The sequence below is a fragment of the Ictidomys tridecemlineatus genome, chromosome 1, assembly GCF_052094955.1.
Source record: "Ictidomys tridecemlineatus isolate mIctTri1 chromosome 1, mIctTri1.hap1, whole genome shotgun sequence".
NCBI lineage: Eukaryota > Metazoa > Chordata > Mammalia > Rodentia > Sciuridae > Ictidomys > Ictidomys tridecemlineatus.
The window spans coordinates 244,352,155-244,366,520 of record NC_135477.1 but is presented as its reverse complement, the minus strand read 5'-3'; the positions used below and the strand labels follow the sequence as shown (position 1 = coordinate 244,366,520).

The following is a 14,366-nucleotide window of genomic DNA, read 5'->3' as shown; positions in this document are numbered from 1 at the left end:
TGTGACTCATACTGACATTTAGCAATAAAAAAAAAACCTTTTAAAATTTTAAATCGCATTACCAGAAAAATGCCTTAAAAATCACAATTAATTTAAAATTAATCAGTTAATTTAAAAATTTTTTTTCTTTTAATATATTGTTTTAGTTGTCAATAGACCTTTATTTTATTTATTTATAATGTGGTGCTGAGAATTGATCCCAGGGCCTCACACATACTAGGCAAGTGCTCTACCACTGAGCCACAACCCCAGCCCTAATCAGCTAATTTTTAAATGATAGTTTGTGTTTTTAAAAACTAGGATATGTAGAAATAAAACAACATTTTGGACTAAAAAAGCAAGCGTATACAGCATAAAACACAAAGACATGACTGAAAAGTGAATGACCTAAAACTTCTTAAGAGTGATTTACTATCCAAATTAAATATTCAAACATATAGATTATAAAAATGTAGTATTAGCAGTTTGGATAACTTTCTTTAGCCAATATTATATTTACTGATATTCTCTAAGACTTAGTACTCTTATTAAACTTCTCTCCAACCAATTATCCCTATATTATCTTTCAGTGTGACTATTCCTCAGGAAAGCACTACTACTGTAATCTAGCTTATTAGTGTAAATCCTTGCCTGTACAACTGTTCCCAAGTTGCTGTAAGGTAAGTTGGGCAGAGTTATTTCCATGGTTGCATTCTAGGGAATAAATGGAATCTATGCAATTGCTTTAAAAATATAACTCACATCCAAATACATAAAATAAACAAGCAATACTATGAAAACACACACATAAAACTAGAAAACAAAATGAGAAGTTTTATAAAGATGCTACCAATAAAGTAAACAAGACTAAATGTGACAATATTAATGAATACAACTAGTCATTAAGTAGGTTGGACCTTACAGAATTGTGTAAACTATTTCCTCCCTGACTACTTTAGTCTTGAGAGCCAAGAAAGCACCTGGACTTGCCAAATTCAATAAGCTCTAGAACACACCATCTCTAATATAAAGGTATTATCCAAGTAAATAAATGTTTTATCTGTGCTACATGTGGTAGCATGTGCCCATAATCCCAGCAGTTCGGGAGGCTGGGGCAGAAGGATCACAGGTTAGAAGCCAGCCTCAACAACTTAGAAAAGCCTTGAGCAACTTAGCAAGACTGTATCTCAAAAAAAAAAAAAGGCCTCAGAATAAGGTTCAGTGCTTAAGTGCCCTTGGGCTCAATCCTTCATGCCAAAAATAAATAAAATAGATAAATATATATATATGTATGTGTATTGGATATTTTCATAATGTTAGTAATACTTATTATAAATACATCTTTCTTTAATAATATTTACTGTAAACCAATTTTCTATTGTTAAAGCACCAGGGATATTAAATCAATTACTAGATGAATATAATCACAATCAGTAATAAAACTAATACTTGGTATTTTGTGTGTGTGTGTATATATATATGTTCAAAAACTTTTCAAATACTTTTATTATTTGATGTACAGTTCTTTCAACTCTATGGTCTGAAATAAATTTCTAAAGCTCACTGAATAAACTAATAGATCCCCAAACACTTATCAAAATACTCTTATTGCTCTAATTCACAATTAATTTAGTTACCCATTAAAACACAAGAATATTATCAATTTGTTTCCTTCTTATTCTTGGCTTGATTTAAGGTTCAAACAGGCATTCCTAGGTAATAAGCCAGCTCGTTAGAGAATGCATTTGTATTTAATTATGTGTAAAAAAAAATTCTATATAGGACCCATAAAAATAAAATAATTAAGAACCTCACCACTTTGTACATATCTGTTCTGCATGCTTTTCTCCCTGAAAACATTAGGACTCCTTGCCAGGACCGCCTGCAATAAGACTGGTATATCGCCTTCAGGATCATCACTGCCAAGGTTATCTTTCAACTCTCTGGCATTGAAAAAATAAACGTTGATTAATTAAAAAGATTTATTGGATAAAAACAAATTATTTGAGAATGTACAAAAGCACTGATTTTCAAAAAGGCTACCCCTGGAAGAAACAGACTTATTAAAAACAACAACTTTTTCTATTTTACTTTATGCACAGGAGAAAAAAAGTCCCAAACATTATATTATAGAACTATGAACTTACTTAAAAATATTCACATTAGTTTTAAAATAAGAAAATAAGCAGAGCATACTCTAAACTATTTAAAATAATGAAAGGATAGGATTGGAATATATTTTTTGGGCTTGGGATATATTTTTTCTCTCTTATGTGAATGAGTCTGGCTTCCTGGGAAATATCCCCAAGTGAAATACAGTTGCCATGACCATTAAGATAAGATGGAAAGGTTGTGTAATCTATACTATCTTCTTAAATAAAGTTGTGGTGTGTGTACAGGGTGGGGACTAAACAAATGGTCAAATATAGTAGCAATTTTCAATAAACTTCCAAGTAACAAATTAAATTGACAACTTTAGAAGGTGATGGTAAAACAAAATATAGGTAATGTTTTCTATATATCACTATTCTATATTCATTGGATCCAACAATAAAAACCTATAAAGATGGCATCCAATAATAAGACTCAATAAATTTCTTAAAGGAGTTCCTAATAAAATAAATCCTAATGATATATGTGCTATTTCCCCTTCCTTTTAAAATATTTGCTAAAAACTGTTCCATAATTAGGTACAGGTATAAAAAATTTTAAAATATTTAGACATTGTAAAATTTCTGGAATGACAATATATTAGTATTACTTCTGATTTTTAACCATTCATTTCTCAGATTATCAGAATATTCACATTTAGGAAATATTTCATCTTAGAGATATCCACTTTAAAAATGGTCCCAAAATATGCATTGTACCAAATAACAGAGAACTCTGCAATATAATGTGCTTTATCTTCATTCCTCTGAATAATGAATCTTGAAATTAAAAAATAATAATAATAATAATAATAAAGAATGGAAGATTATGAGTACTATTGTGTAGTAGGACATGAAAGGCTAAGAATGGAAAATTTTAATGTTTAATACGTTTTTGTCTTAAGGATATGGTAAGTCATACACACTGTTTCTGAAGTAAAAAAAATACATTTAAAGAAGTATATACATATAATTTAAGGTATTTTTACCTTAAAAAATCTACTGCATGAGAATACATACCCATGTTTGGACATTATAGTAAATTCTTAAAATAAATTAGTCCCAAATTCTGTTGTAGCCTTTCACGGAGTTAGTTCTTGCTATGGTTTGGATCTAAAAGGTTTCCCAAAGACTTCAATATTGAAGAATGGGCCACAAATGCAGCAATGTTCAAGTGTGGTTTTGGGAAATGACTGGATCACGAGGCTCAGATCTCACCAGTGGACTAATCCAATAATGGGTTCATAATTGAATGGACTATTGTAGGGGTCTGGGGGACAGAAACTATAGGAGGCAGCCTACTTTGAGGAAGTAGGTCACTGGCAGCCTGCCCCTTCTTTGCTTTCTGGTTCCTGGTTGTCAGAGGGTGAGCAGCTCTGTTTTGTCTTATGCTCCCTGACTTGAACGTTCTGCCTCACCAGAGAGAGGTGAACAGTGATGAGGCCATATAATCAGGGACAGAAACCTCTGAAACTGTGAGCCAAAATTTTTTACTTCCTCGATTTCCTCAGGTATTCTGGTCACAGAGATGGAAATCTAACACAGCTCTTGAGTTTTTATCAAACTTCTCATGAAAGACATATTAGGCTTACTCCAAATAAACCTAATAGCATATTCTGTAGTGTCTGTGAATTTTTAACTACTTTAGCTATAACAGGAAAAAATGAGATAGTTTTATGATATCTGCATAGCTGATGGAAACCCAAGTTAATTTCAAAAGAGTTGAAAAGATCTCCATAGAATTACAGGGAGGTTAAAACTATTGTCACAAAGTAAGTATGGCCTGTTTAAATCTCATTAATATCTTGACACAGAAGGCTGTGTATGAATACTGATGTATTTTAAAAATAAGCTATACATCTAAAATTTTTTAAAATAATGCAGAAAACAAGGAATACAGATTCTCTTAGTAAGGCCCAAACTTTTTACTTTGTTTTAGTTGTAAAATGGATTGTACTTACATGTGATCTGTTGATACCTGATTGAGGCTATGGACAAGCTGTGAAACCAAATTATCATCCCTACAGGCCAAAAGGCAGTTCACCTCTTCTGCTATTCGTGCATTAAAGAGAAGGCTCTTTGTAGTTGTAGCAGGTAAAGGAGATGGAAGAGGCAGCTGGTTCAGGACTATTTGGAATAAAATCGAATTATTAGAAATGGAATGACTGGAATAAGTCTCTTTAGTGTTTACATACATTTGGGTATTAGAAATAAGTTATAAACATCAATGTGACAAAATATTAAAGTGTTGTTCCTTTCCCCAAACAAACCTAAATCAATCCCAGAAATGCCCTTAAAACATCATTTAGACCTTATAGATTAAATTATTAAGAATGAAATTCAGGTCCTTAATATTCATGCTTGCTTTTCATTTCTTAACAGTTTATTAACCTAACAAATTATTAGCCAAAAGGTAAGGAAACTTACAAGGTAGCAACTCTATTTATTCTTGATTACCTGACTTATCAGAACCACTAGTATTCTCTGACAAACCAAATAATAATAACTGACTCTTCATTAGAACACGTAGTATATTTTTAATACTTAATAAATTAAAGAGCTTACATTAGCAGGAGAATATTGATAGCACAGCATTCTGGATGAAAAAGGATATCTAAGAATTTCTGGTCTAAGTTATAAATTTCTAACCTTTCTTCTTCACTTTATTCTAATAACAAAACAACACCAATGTTTCATAAAAGTTTAAATTCGGTTATTTAATATCTCTTCATCTAAAGGAAATCTGTTCATTTGTGTAAACTAAAGGTTGAAAAAACTAAAATGTCAGATATCTTTGTTTTTGGCTGAATAACTAAACAACTCTACAATATAATTATCTTATTGCTCAATCCCAGAAGATAATTTAATAGGTTTTTTAATTAAGAAAAACATATAAAAACTAATTATTACTTAATAAATAGGGGCTTAGTGGGAAGACAAATTTAAAAATATGAAGTACATCAGAAATGATGGAGAGAAAAACCAAAAGGAAATTCCAGCTAGTTTTGTACTCCTGTATGTTAGAGTTTATGCATTATCTATAACAAAGTAATAACAAAAACTACAGCCAGTTTACAAAAGTTATGCTAGTCCAACCAGCTACTTTCTTGTTAATTCAGACGCTATAAACTAGTCATGCTAGTTTCCTAAGCGCACCTATTTTATTACATTGAAACCAAATCACATTTCTTTTTTTAAATATTATTTTTAGTTGTAGTTGGACACAATACCTTTATTTTATTTATTTATTTTTACATGGTGCTGAGGATTGAACCCAGGGCCTCGGATGTGTTAGGCGAGTGCTCTACCACTGAGCCACAACCCCAGCCTCCAAATCACATTTCTTGATAAGTTACTTCTTGTACTTTCATTATAAAGCTCCTTATCTTGAATAATGCTATACAAAGAAAAGTATGCCATGCTCTCACTCTCTACCCTTTCCTCTATCATTTCTTTTTCCCCTATATTCAAACAGATAGGATGACATAGGGACCAACATTATGGGTAGTAGATTTTGCACCAAATCCACAAGGGCAAAAAATAGTGAGAGATGCCCACAAGAAAGAATGATTCCTTAAATAATCTGTGTAACATTAAATAAGTTTCAAAAAACATTGACAATGTTCTTTAAGTTCCAGTGTTCAGAGTAAACTAGGCTGTTGTTATCTATGACAAACTCCAAGAGATTATTCAATTTGACATTCAAAACAAACATCTTTAAGAAATTAGGTGAGGTGGGCTATCAAATCTTCTTTTATGAAAGGCAGTTTCGATTACTGTTTCTCTAAAATTTTTTTAAAAGTCCACATTAGGGCTGGGGATGTGGCTCAAGCAATAGCGCGCTCGCCTGTCATGCGTGTGGCCTGGGTTAGATCCTCAGCACCACATACAAAGAAAGATGTTGTGTCTGCCGAAAACTAAAAAATAAATATTAAAAAATTCTCTCTCTCTCTCTCTCTTTAAAAAAAAAAAGTCCACATTAAATCTTATTTGCAAACCTGTGTTTCTTCAGTTTGGGTATTTCTTAAAAGTTTTGTATCATCTTCTCTTTTGCATTCATCCTTTTACTGAATAAAAACTTTTATCATCACATGTTACCATTTCTTAATGGGTTCATAAAAGGAAACAGAAATTAAGGTTGTATCTATAATTAATTTTTGTAGTTCCACAGATATGCCAATAAGTCAAAGAAAATTATGTCAGTAAAATCTAAAATCTTAATTTTTTTGTTATTTATAACATTAAAGATAATTTTTGTAACAATTTCTCTAAAAATCAATGTTAACACACACTAGAACTTAAATTAGATAATTAACCAAACTTACGGTCTGTTAGACTAGCAATCCCCGCAAGAGTAGTTATGGGGACATGGGGCATATCCCCATTCATCCTGAAGTTCTGGAATGGTGTTTATTATAAAAGTACTCAGTTCAGGTGCCAGCTGTCATTACTTCCCATTTCCCAAACACTGCAACACACACAAAAAAACAATTATCTGTAAAAATATGTTGAATATATTAATACTAGACTAATGCTTAATGTAAACAATTTTTCTTTTGTTTTTTATATCTATACAACAGTAAGTCATCATCCACGTACCATTCTCTCTACATATATTAAGTTATTTAGTCCTAACAACAACCCTGTAAAGTATTTATTATGTGTTCTGCATTTGATTGATGAAGAAATTTACTTATAGTTTAAAATAACTAGTGAAGCCAGAATTACAACTCAAAACAATGTGGCTCCAGAATCTCTTTCTTAACCACTGGATTGCATTGCCAGAGAGGGGTACTTGCGCACCCAAATAACCTTGACAAGCACTATAATTTCTTTCTACACTACAAACATATTAAAATTTGACTTCATTATCTGACTTCAGCTTGCCTATCTAGTCATGTCTCTTAATACCCCCCTATATAAACCATACTCTCCAACCCAGCTTATCTAATCAGATTTTTATCCTCAATCTGTTTTGTACTTTCCCATTTGTATATAAGACATTCTCACTACCTGGGAAGTCCATATCCCTCTGTCTTTCCAACTCCTGTAATTCTTCAGGATCCATAGCCACTTCTTGCTACTTCATGAAACTTCAAATTTACCCCAAAAAGCCACCTTAACCTACTCCTAACATAACATTTATTACCCAATATTTTCTGATAATTATATATTATTTTGTGACATCTTTGAAACTTGTCTTATTTCATTCTTAATTTCCATGTACTTACTTACCTTGTCTTTCCAATTATCACTACATTCTACTTATACAGATCAATTACATAATCAATATGCAGTCACATAAAGGACAGAGAAAGGCACAAGTTAACATTTTTTAATGTTTAAGTAATGTTAATATAATGTTCCCATACAAATGACTTAATTGGTTTCATGGTGTCATTCTCTGTTGGGTGTGTTCATTTCTTTCTACATCTATATAAAAACATCCTGTAAAAACACTGAACATCTTGTCTATTATTCTACTCAATGTCTTACAGTCTTTCTAATCTTAGTCTCAACATGTGGCTTGTAGAACATTTATCTTTTCTTTAACAATTCTTGTATAACTTTTTGGGTAAATGGATAATATAACATTTTAATAATGTGTACATTAATCAAAAATATGCTTTTATTAAAGTATAAATGAATCAGCAGAAGAAGTATACTCTATGTTGATTGAGACAACAAGCTAAAATAGAAAACTGAATTGCTTTTTGTTTAAATGTTTCCCTTTTTGGCATCATACCTGCACTTTTGAGAACCAACACAAGGTACATCAAATACTTTAAAAACTAGGTTAGAGTTTTAAAATTCCTGATAGAGGTCACCAAAATACAGTAACTTTTTCGTAACTTCATGCTAATAGGAAAATTCCAACAGTATTCATGGAAAGAAATCACTAAATGTAAATTATTGACAGAACATCACTACATGCCTTATTACAAGTAGTGGTGCAAGTCAACATTTTAACGTTTAACAGCAAGTAGCTATAATCCCAAGGATTATAGGGAGGCTCAGCAAGAATTCAAATGAAAGGTCTCAGTGAGATCCTGTCTTAAAAATGAAAAGGGCTGGGAGCCATAGCTCAATGATAGAGAGCTCCTGGATTCAATTCCCTGTAGTGCAAAAAACAAATACCTTATTACTCATATACAGCTCATGGTTGTACATGTAAATTGCCAAAGTGAAAATGATTAAGCAACAAATAATAGTCTTTAGTTGTTTAACCTAGGGAATAGGAACTTAAAAAGAATTATAGGCTAGAAGGTTTTATTGGGGGTTACCTGGCTTTATTTTATTTCCCTAATTCCCAGATAAGTAACACTTAAAGCAGATTCAACTCCAGGTGAGGGCTTTTAGCTTAAAAATGACTTATATAATTAGTTACCACATATGAACTGGAAGATTAGTAAAGTCAACCACAAGATTATGATATTCTTAGTCATATAACAAGGCATCTGAATATTATATCAACTCAAAACTGAAGTAAAAGGGAAAGTGGAAGGGAGTAACAATATCTGTTTGGTTTAAAGTACTTTAACTGTATACTGAGGAGACGACTATTGACAAAAAAAAAAATTTATACCTCATTATTCAAGTACGGTAATTTCACTGGAATTCAAGAATTTGAAGAACAGCAGAGATATATGGTAGAAACGGACTTATACTTTTAGCTATAGCCATAGATTTTAGCTACTATGAATAATCTGTGGAAATGCTGTATCTTATGTTGGAAGGTGACTCAAGTTCATGAAGAACCACCATTCCTAGAATTCTAAAAATAAATGCACATACCACTAACTAGATACAGCATTTATGGCTCTGTAATAGGTAATGTTTGATTGGCCTAAGAAAGTACATTGGTTTTTATGAAACTGAAGCTGAAAATCATTGTCTTTGGGGAATAGTATCCAGAATGAAATGGTAACCAAATGTTGAAGAACACTGCAATGGCTTAAGAACTGCCACTTTAAGCCTGCATGGTGGCACATGCTTGTAATCCTAGCAGCTCAGAAGGGTGAGGCAGGAGGATCCAAGTTTAACGCCAGCCTCAGCAACTTAGCCAGACCCTATGTCTTTATTATTATTATTAAAAATAATAATAATAAAGGCTAGAGATGTGGCTCAGTGGTTAAGCTAAACATCCCTAGGTTCAGTCCCCAGTACAAAAACAAACAAACAAACAAAAACCCTGCCACTTTAAGGTACTGCTTTACAAACTAAATGGTAACTGATTAGTAGATTATAAAATAAATTAGGTGGTTTGAAATTAATACTGAGAGAGATGAAGGGGACAGAAACATAAGGATAACTTGCACATTATTTTGTGAGTTTAGGTAAAATGCCTTTTGAACTGTGAGCAGGTAGAGGTAAAGCACTTTGAGAGCTGCCGATCAGAAGAAATAAAAGAGCGAGGAAATGGTGATAACAATGAAATAAAATAATGCATATAAGTAATTTGACATACTACTAGGCACATTATAACTGATCCAGAAAGTTAAAGTGTTTCTGCTCTATGGAAAAGAGATTTGGCAGAACAGAAGGAGGATGGGGTCTTAATCCTATTTCTGAAAGATCTATTACAAATTATTAGACGTCCAGTGTGTATCCCACCAGTCTTACAAATCATAATTTTAGGCTTGCCCATCTACATGTACTTAAATGATAGGGTAGCAAAAATAAATGTGGCCCATAAAAAGTAGAAAAAGACCTGGTATAATACTAAAAACTAAATCAAACAAAAGAATGGGAGAAAATCTTTGCCACCTGTGCCTAAGATAGAACATTAATCTCCAGCATATAAAAATTTAACACCAAAACAGAAAACATATGAATGGGGCTGTAGCTCAGTGCCAGAGCACTTGCCTCGCATGTGTGAGGCACTGGGTTCAGTCCTCAGCACCACATAAAAAACTAAACAAATAAAGGCATGCTGTCCATCTACAACTGTTAAAACCCAATCAATAAATGGGCAAAGGAACTGGACAGATACTTCACAGAAGAAGAAATACAAATGGTCAAAAATAAATGAAAAATGTTCAACATCTCTAGCAATTAGAGAAACACAAATTCAAACTATACTGAGATTCCATTTCACTCCAGTCAGAATGATAATAATCAATAATACAAGCAACAATAAATGTTGGCAAGGATGTGGGGGAAAAGGTACACTCACATTGCTGGTGGGACTACAAATCGGTGCAGGCACACTGGAAAGCAATATGGAAATTCCTCAGAAAACTTGGAATGGGACTACCATTTGACCCAGTTACCCTACTGCTTGGTTTATACCCAAAGGACTTAAAATCAGCATACACATCAATGTATGTATGACACAGCCATATCAACATTTATAGCAGCTCAATTCACAATAGCTAAACTATGGAACCAACCGAGGTGTCCTTCAACAGATGAATGGATAAAGAAAATGTGGTACATACACACAACAGAATATTACCCAGCTTTAATGAAGAATGAAATTCTGGCATCTGCCAGTAAATGGACGGAACTGGAGAATATCAGGCTAAGTGATAAAAGCCAATTCCCCAAAAACTAAAGGCTGAAAATGTTTTCTCTGATATGTGGATGCTAATTCACAATAAGGTGTGTGTGTGTGTGGGGGGGACAGTTAGAAAAGAATAGAAGTACATTGAATTAGACAAAGAGGAATGAAGGGAAAGGAGGGGAATGGGAATACAAAAGGCAGTAGAATGAATTGGACATTACTATCCTGTGTGCATACATATTACATGACCAATGTAATTCTACATCATGTACAACTAAAAGAATGAGAAGTTATACTCCATATATGTGTAGTATGTCAAAATATATTATACTAATATATTTTGTGTATAATAAGAACCAATAAAAAATAACAAAAAGTCCTTTATAAATTAATTCTAAGAATGGCTGTGATTTCATTAAAAGAATGCTTAATTGGGAGAAGATACAGTAAATTCCCAATTTGGCATATTATAATGAGTCTGAAGGGAACTTCTAACACTTACCAGTACTTTTTTTTAAAGATTCTAACTTTTTGTTCATTCAGTTTCACTTCAAAATTTATAATTTCTTCATGAAAACAAATGCAAATAAAACAGTAATGGTAGACTTTATAATAACATTCAAGTTGTGAAAGACTTGGAATAAAATATCTGATAGCAGATAAACTTTTCTGGAGTACTACCTTATATTCTATGGCAAAGCCTTTATAAAAAGTATGTACAATTTTTCAATAATTTCACTTTAAAAATATACAAAAGCAATCAAATACATGCTCAAAAACATATACATAGAGTTGTGGTTGTGGCTGAGTGGTAGAGTGCTTGCCTAGCATATGTGAGGCAATGGGTTCAATCCTCAGCACTACATAAAAATAAATAAAATAAAAGGTGTTGTGTCCATCTACAACTAAATACACACACACACACACACACACACAAACACATATTTAAAAAAAAACCACAAAGATACTGCTGCAACACTGTGCTACATTTAACTAGTAAAAAACTGGTAGAAACTGATTAACAATGTTTATTAAGTACCTACTATGTAATAAAAATGGTTATAAAACACTTTAATGTACTTTCATTTGATCTTAATAGGACACTCAGGTACTAGTCCACAGTTTTATTTCAAGAGGAATATAATATACAGAGAAGTCAAGAAATTTGCCTAAGGTCGTACTACAGGAGTCAAACCCAGGCTATCTGGCACATGGATACTCTATATATCTAAAATGTATAATATTATTAATTTAACACTATTAATATAACAGATTATTTTATAGCTCATGAAAGGTTACTATGCACCAAAGTGTTCTACAATCAAAATGCAGGGTCTTACAGTTGCCAGGCAAGGCACTCACCACTGAGCTACAACACCAGTCCATGCTGTACCATCAACAGAGTCAAAATATATAGCCAAAAAACAAAAAAAAATCCAGTTAAATGGGTTTGAATCCAAGCTCTTCCTTATTATGTAAGCATGAACAAACTACTTGATCTCCATGTATCTCAATTTCCTCATTTATGAAATAAGAGGCAGATAATAATTATTATTTCTAATTTTATTGTGAGGATGAATGAATTTGTGTTTGTGTGTAGTACTTTTTTTCATCTTGATTTTACAATGTATGCTACCTTACAAATCTTTTATATATGTATATCTGCCTTATTCTTTTCTAATATTACTGATGTCAACTTTAAATGAATGTTATTCAGTAAAAAATATCATATGGCTATAAAGTCAGGTGACATGGTTTTATGGATGTCAGACTCCCTACTTTATAACCACATTTAGAATACGGCTCATGTTTCTATAGAACTTTAATTACTCTTAACAACTTCTTGATCTGGGCTACAGGGCAAAACTAACTCTGAAGAAAATCAGTTTTAGATAAAAGATTATGATGAGTAAATAAATATTCTGGTATTTTTTATGTTAAGTACAAAACCTTTCTTCTCAAAATTGACAGTCACATTTTAATAAATCTCACCAAGCACAAGCACCTTATTTCTTCCATTTTTGAATATAACAATGATGAGTTAAATGTAAGGTATCTATTTGATAATTTTTCCCATAGCAATTCTTCTTACTACATGACAGATACTCACTCTGCCTTAGTAATTTAACAATTAAAATTCCTTTAAACTATACTTTGTTGTTCTCTAAAAAAATCCGATTCATCTGTTCTTTGATATAATCAACGCACTTTCCTTTCACTAACATGCTTGTAATAGTAGTTAATAGGTTAGATCAATAGTTCATCCAAACCCATACAAGTATCCCTTGAGTTATAAATGGCACAACTCACGAAGTTTCTGTAATACTTAGTCCTTCATAATAATGTATCTAATAATACCACTGTGTCATAGACTCTATGCTAAGCAAGCAAAGTACCATAATTCACAAGATGGAAACATCCTCTGTCCTTCAAAATTTGAGTTCGGCTATGGGAATGTTTAAATCATTAAATCAAATCTGAACCAATTATCTTACTGTAATTACTCTTAAATTTAATCCCTCCACTAGTCTGCATCAAATTTATTGAAAATAAAAAAATGGTAAAGATTATTATATTTACATATATATTTTTTAGACACTGATGGACCTTTTATTTATTTATTTATTTATTTATTTATTTATTTATTTATTTAATTCATTTATATGCAGTGCTGAGAATTAAACCCAGTGCCTCACACATGCCAGGCAAGTTCTCTACCACTGAGCCACAATCACATCCCAAGATTCTTAAAATTCATGAAAAATATCCAAGGCATATTGTTAACTGAAAATATTGATGTGCAGAGTATAGTTCATTTTTGTTCAAAATATTTTAACACAAATTATAGTCTAGGTATACAAGTCTTTAAGATTAAAACATTCAATAAAATAAATTAATTCTGAACTGGAAAAAAAGTCTTTAAAATACATTAGTCAACTTTTAGCAATGATTAGGGCTAGAATATATCCTAAAATTTTTAGGAATTCACATTTTGTAGTATTTATATCTGTACTGCTTGGCCTTTTCTATTATTAACGTATTTCTTTATGATTCAAAAAATACTGATATATACTGATAAAAATGTAAGGTATCTATTTGATAACTTTTCCCATAGCAATTCATCTTTGAATAGTTACTGCTATCTACACATAGATTTCTGTGATATTTAAATAATTATGAAACATATATGGAGCATATGAAGGTTATGTGCTAGATGCTAAGGAATAATAAACACTCTGACCAAAGCATATGACCAGTAAGGTGATGAGAAGACTCCAATTATATAACATTATTATATAATGTTAATGTTGTCCCCTCAAATCCTCAACCTAAGCAAACTTAAGCTCAAGTTAAGACTAATGTAATAGGGATAAGGATGATGGAGTGATAGTGAGATAGAATGGAAGTAGAAAGTTCTGTTAGAAGAATACTGCAGTACTGACATGCCATGATAGTCCAATTTCGGACTTGTTCAGATTAAAATGCTAATGTAACATTTAGCTGGAGTGGTCTTAAGTAGTAAGCTGGAAATTCCGAAACTTACAAAAATGGTTTTAACTATAATTATTTAAGTGACCCACAGAAAGTTGATGACAATTTAAAAAATGTGAAATCACAAACAATTCCAGTCCCAAGCATTTTGGATAAGGGATACTCAACCTATAATAACTGGCGCAAGAGGTGAGGTAATGTTGGGGGGATTTTTTTTTCTTATGTGTTAGTTACACAAA

The 14,366-nt window shown here is 31.9% G+C and overlaps 1 protein-coding gene across 5 annotated transcripts in view; it reads right to left on the bottom strand.

Annotated features, from left to right (window-relative positions):
• Positions 1-14,366, bottom strand: part of Nipbl (NIPBL cohesin loading factor) — a 171,156-nt gene that overhangs the window by 91,881 nt on the left and 64,909 nt on the right. For all 5 annotated transcript variants that reach the window (XM_005325630.2, XM_040273065.2, XM_078017525.1 and 2 more), the window contains exons 2-4: positions 6,455-6,597; positions 4,091-4,256; positions 1,795-1,922 (exon numbers count right to left, since the gene is read on the bottom strand). In XM_005325630.2, the coding sequence (XP_005325687.1) occupies positions 1,795-1,922; positions 4,091-4,256; positions 6,455-6,518 (358 nt within the window). In that variant the 5' untranslated portion in view covers positions 6,519-6,597. The remainder of the gene's footprint in view (positions 1-1,794; positions 1,923-4,090; positions 4,257-6,454; positions 6,598-14,366) is intronic.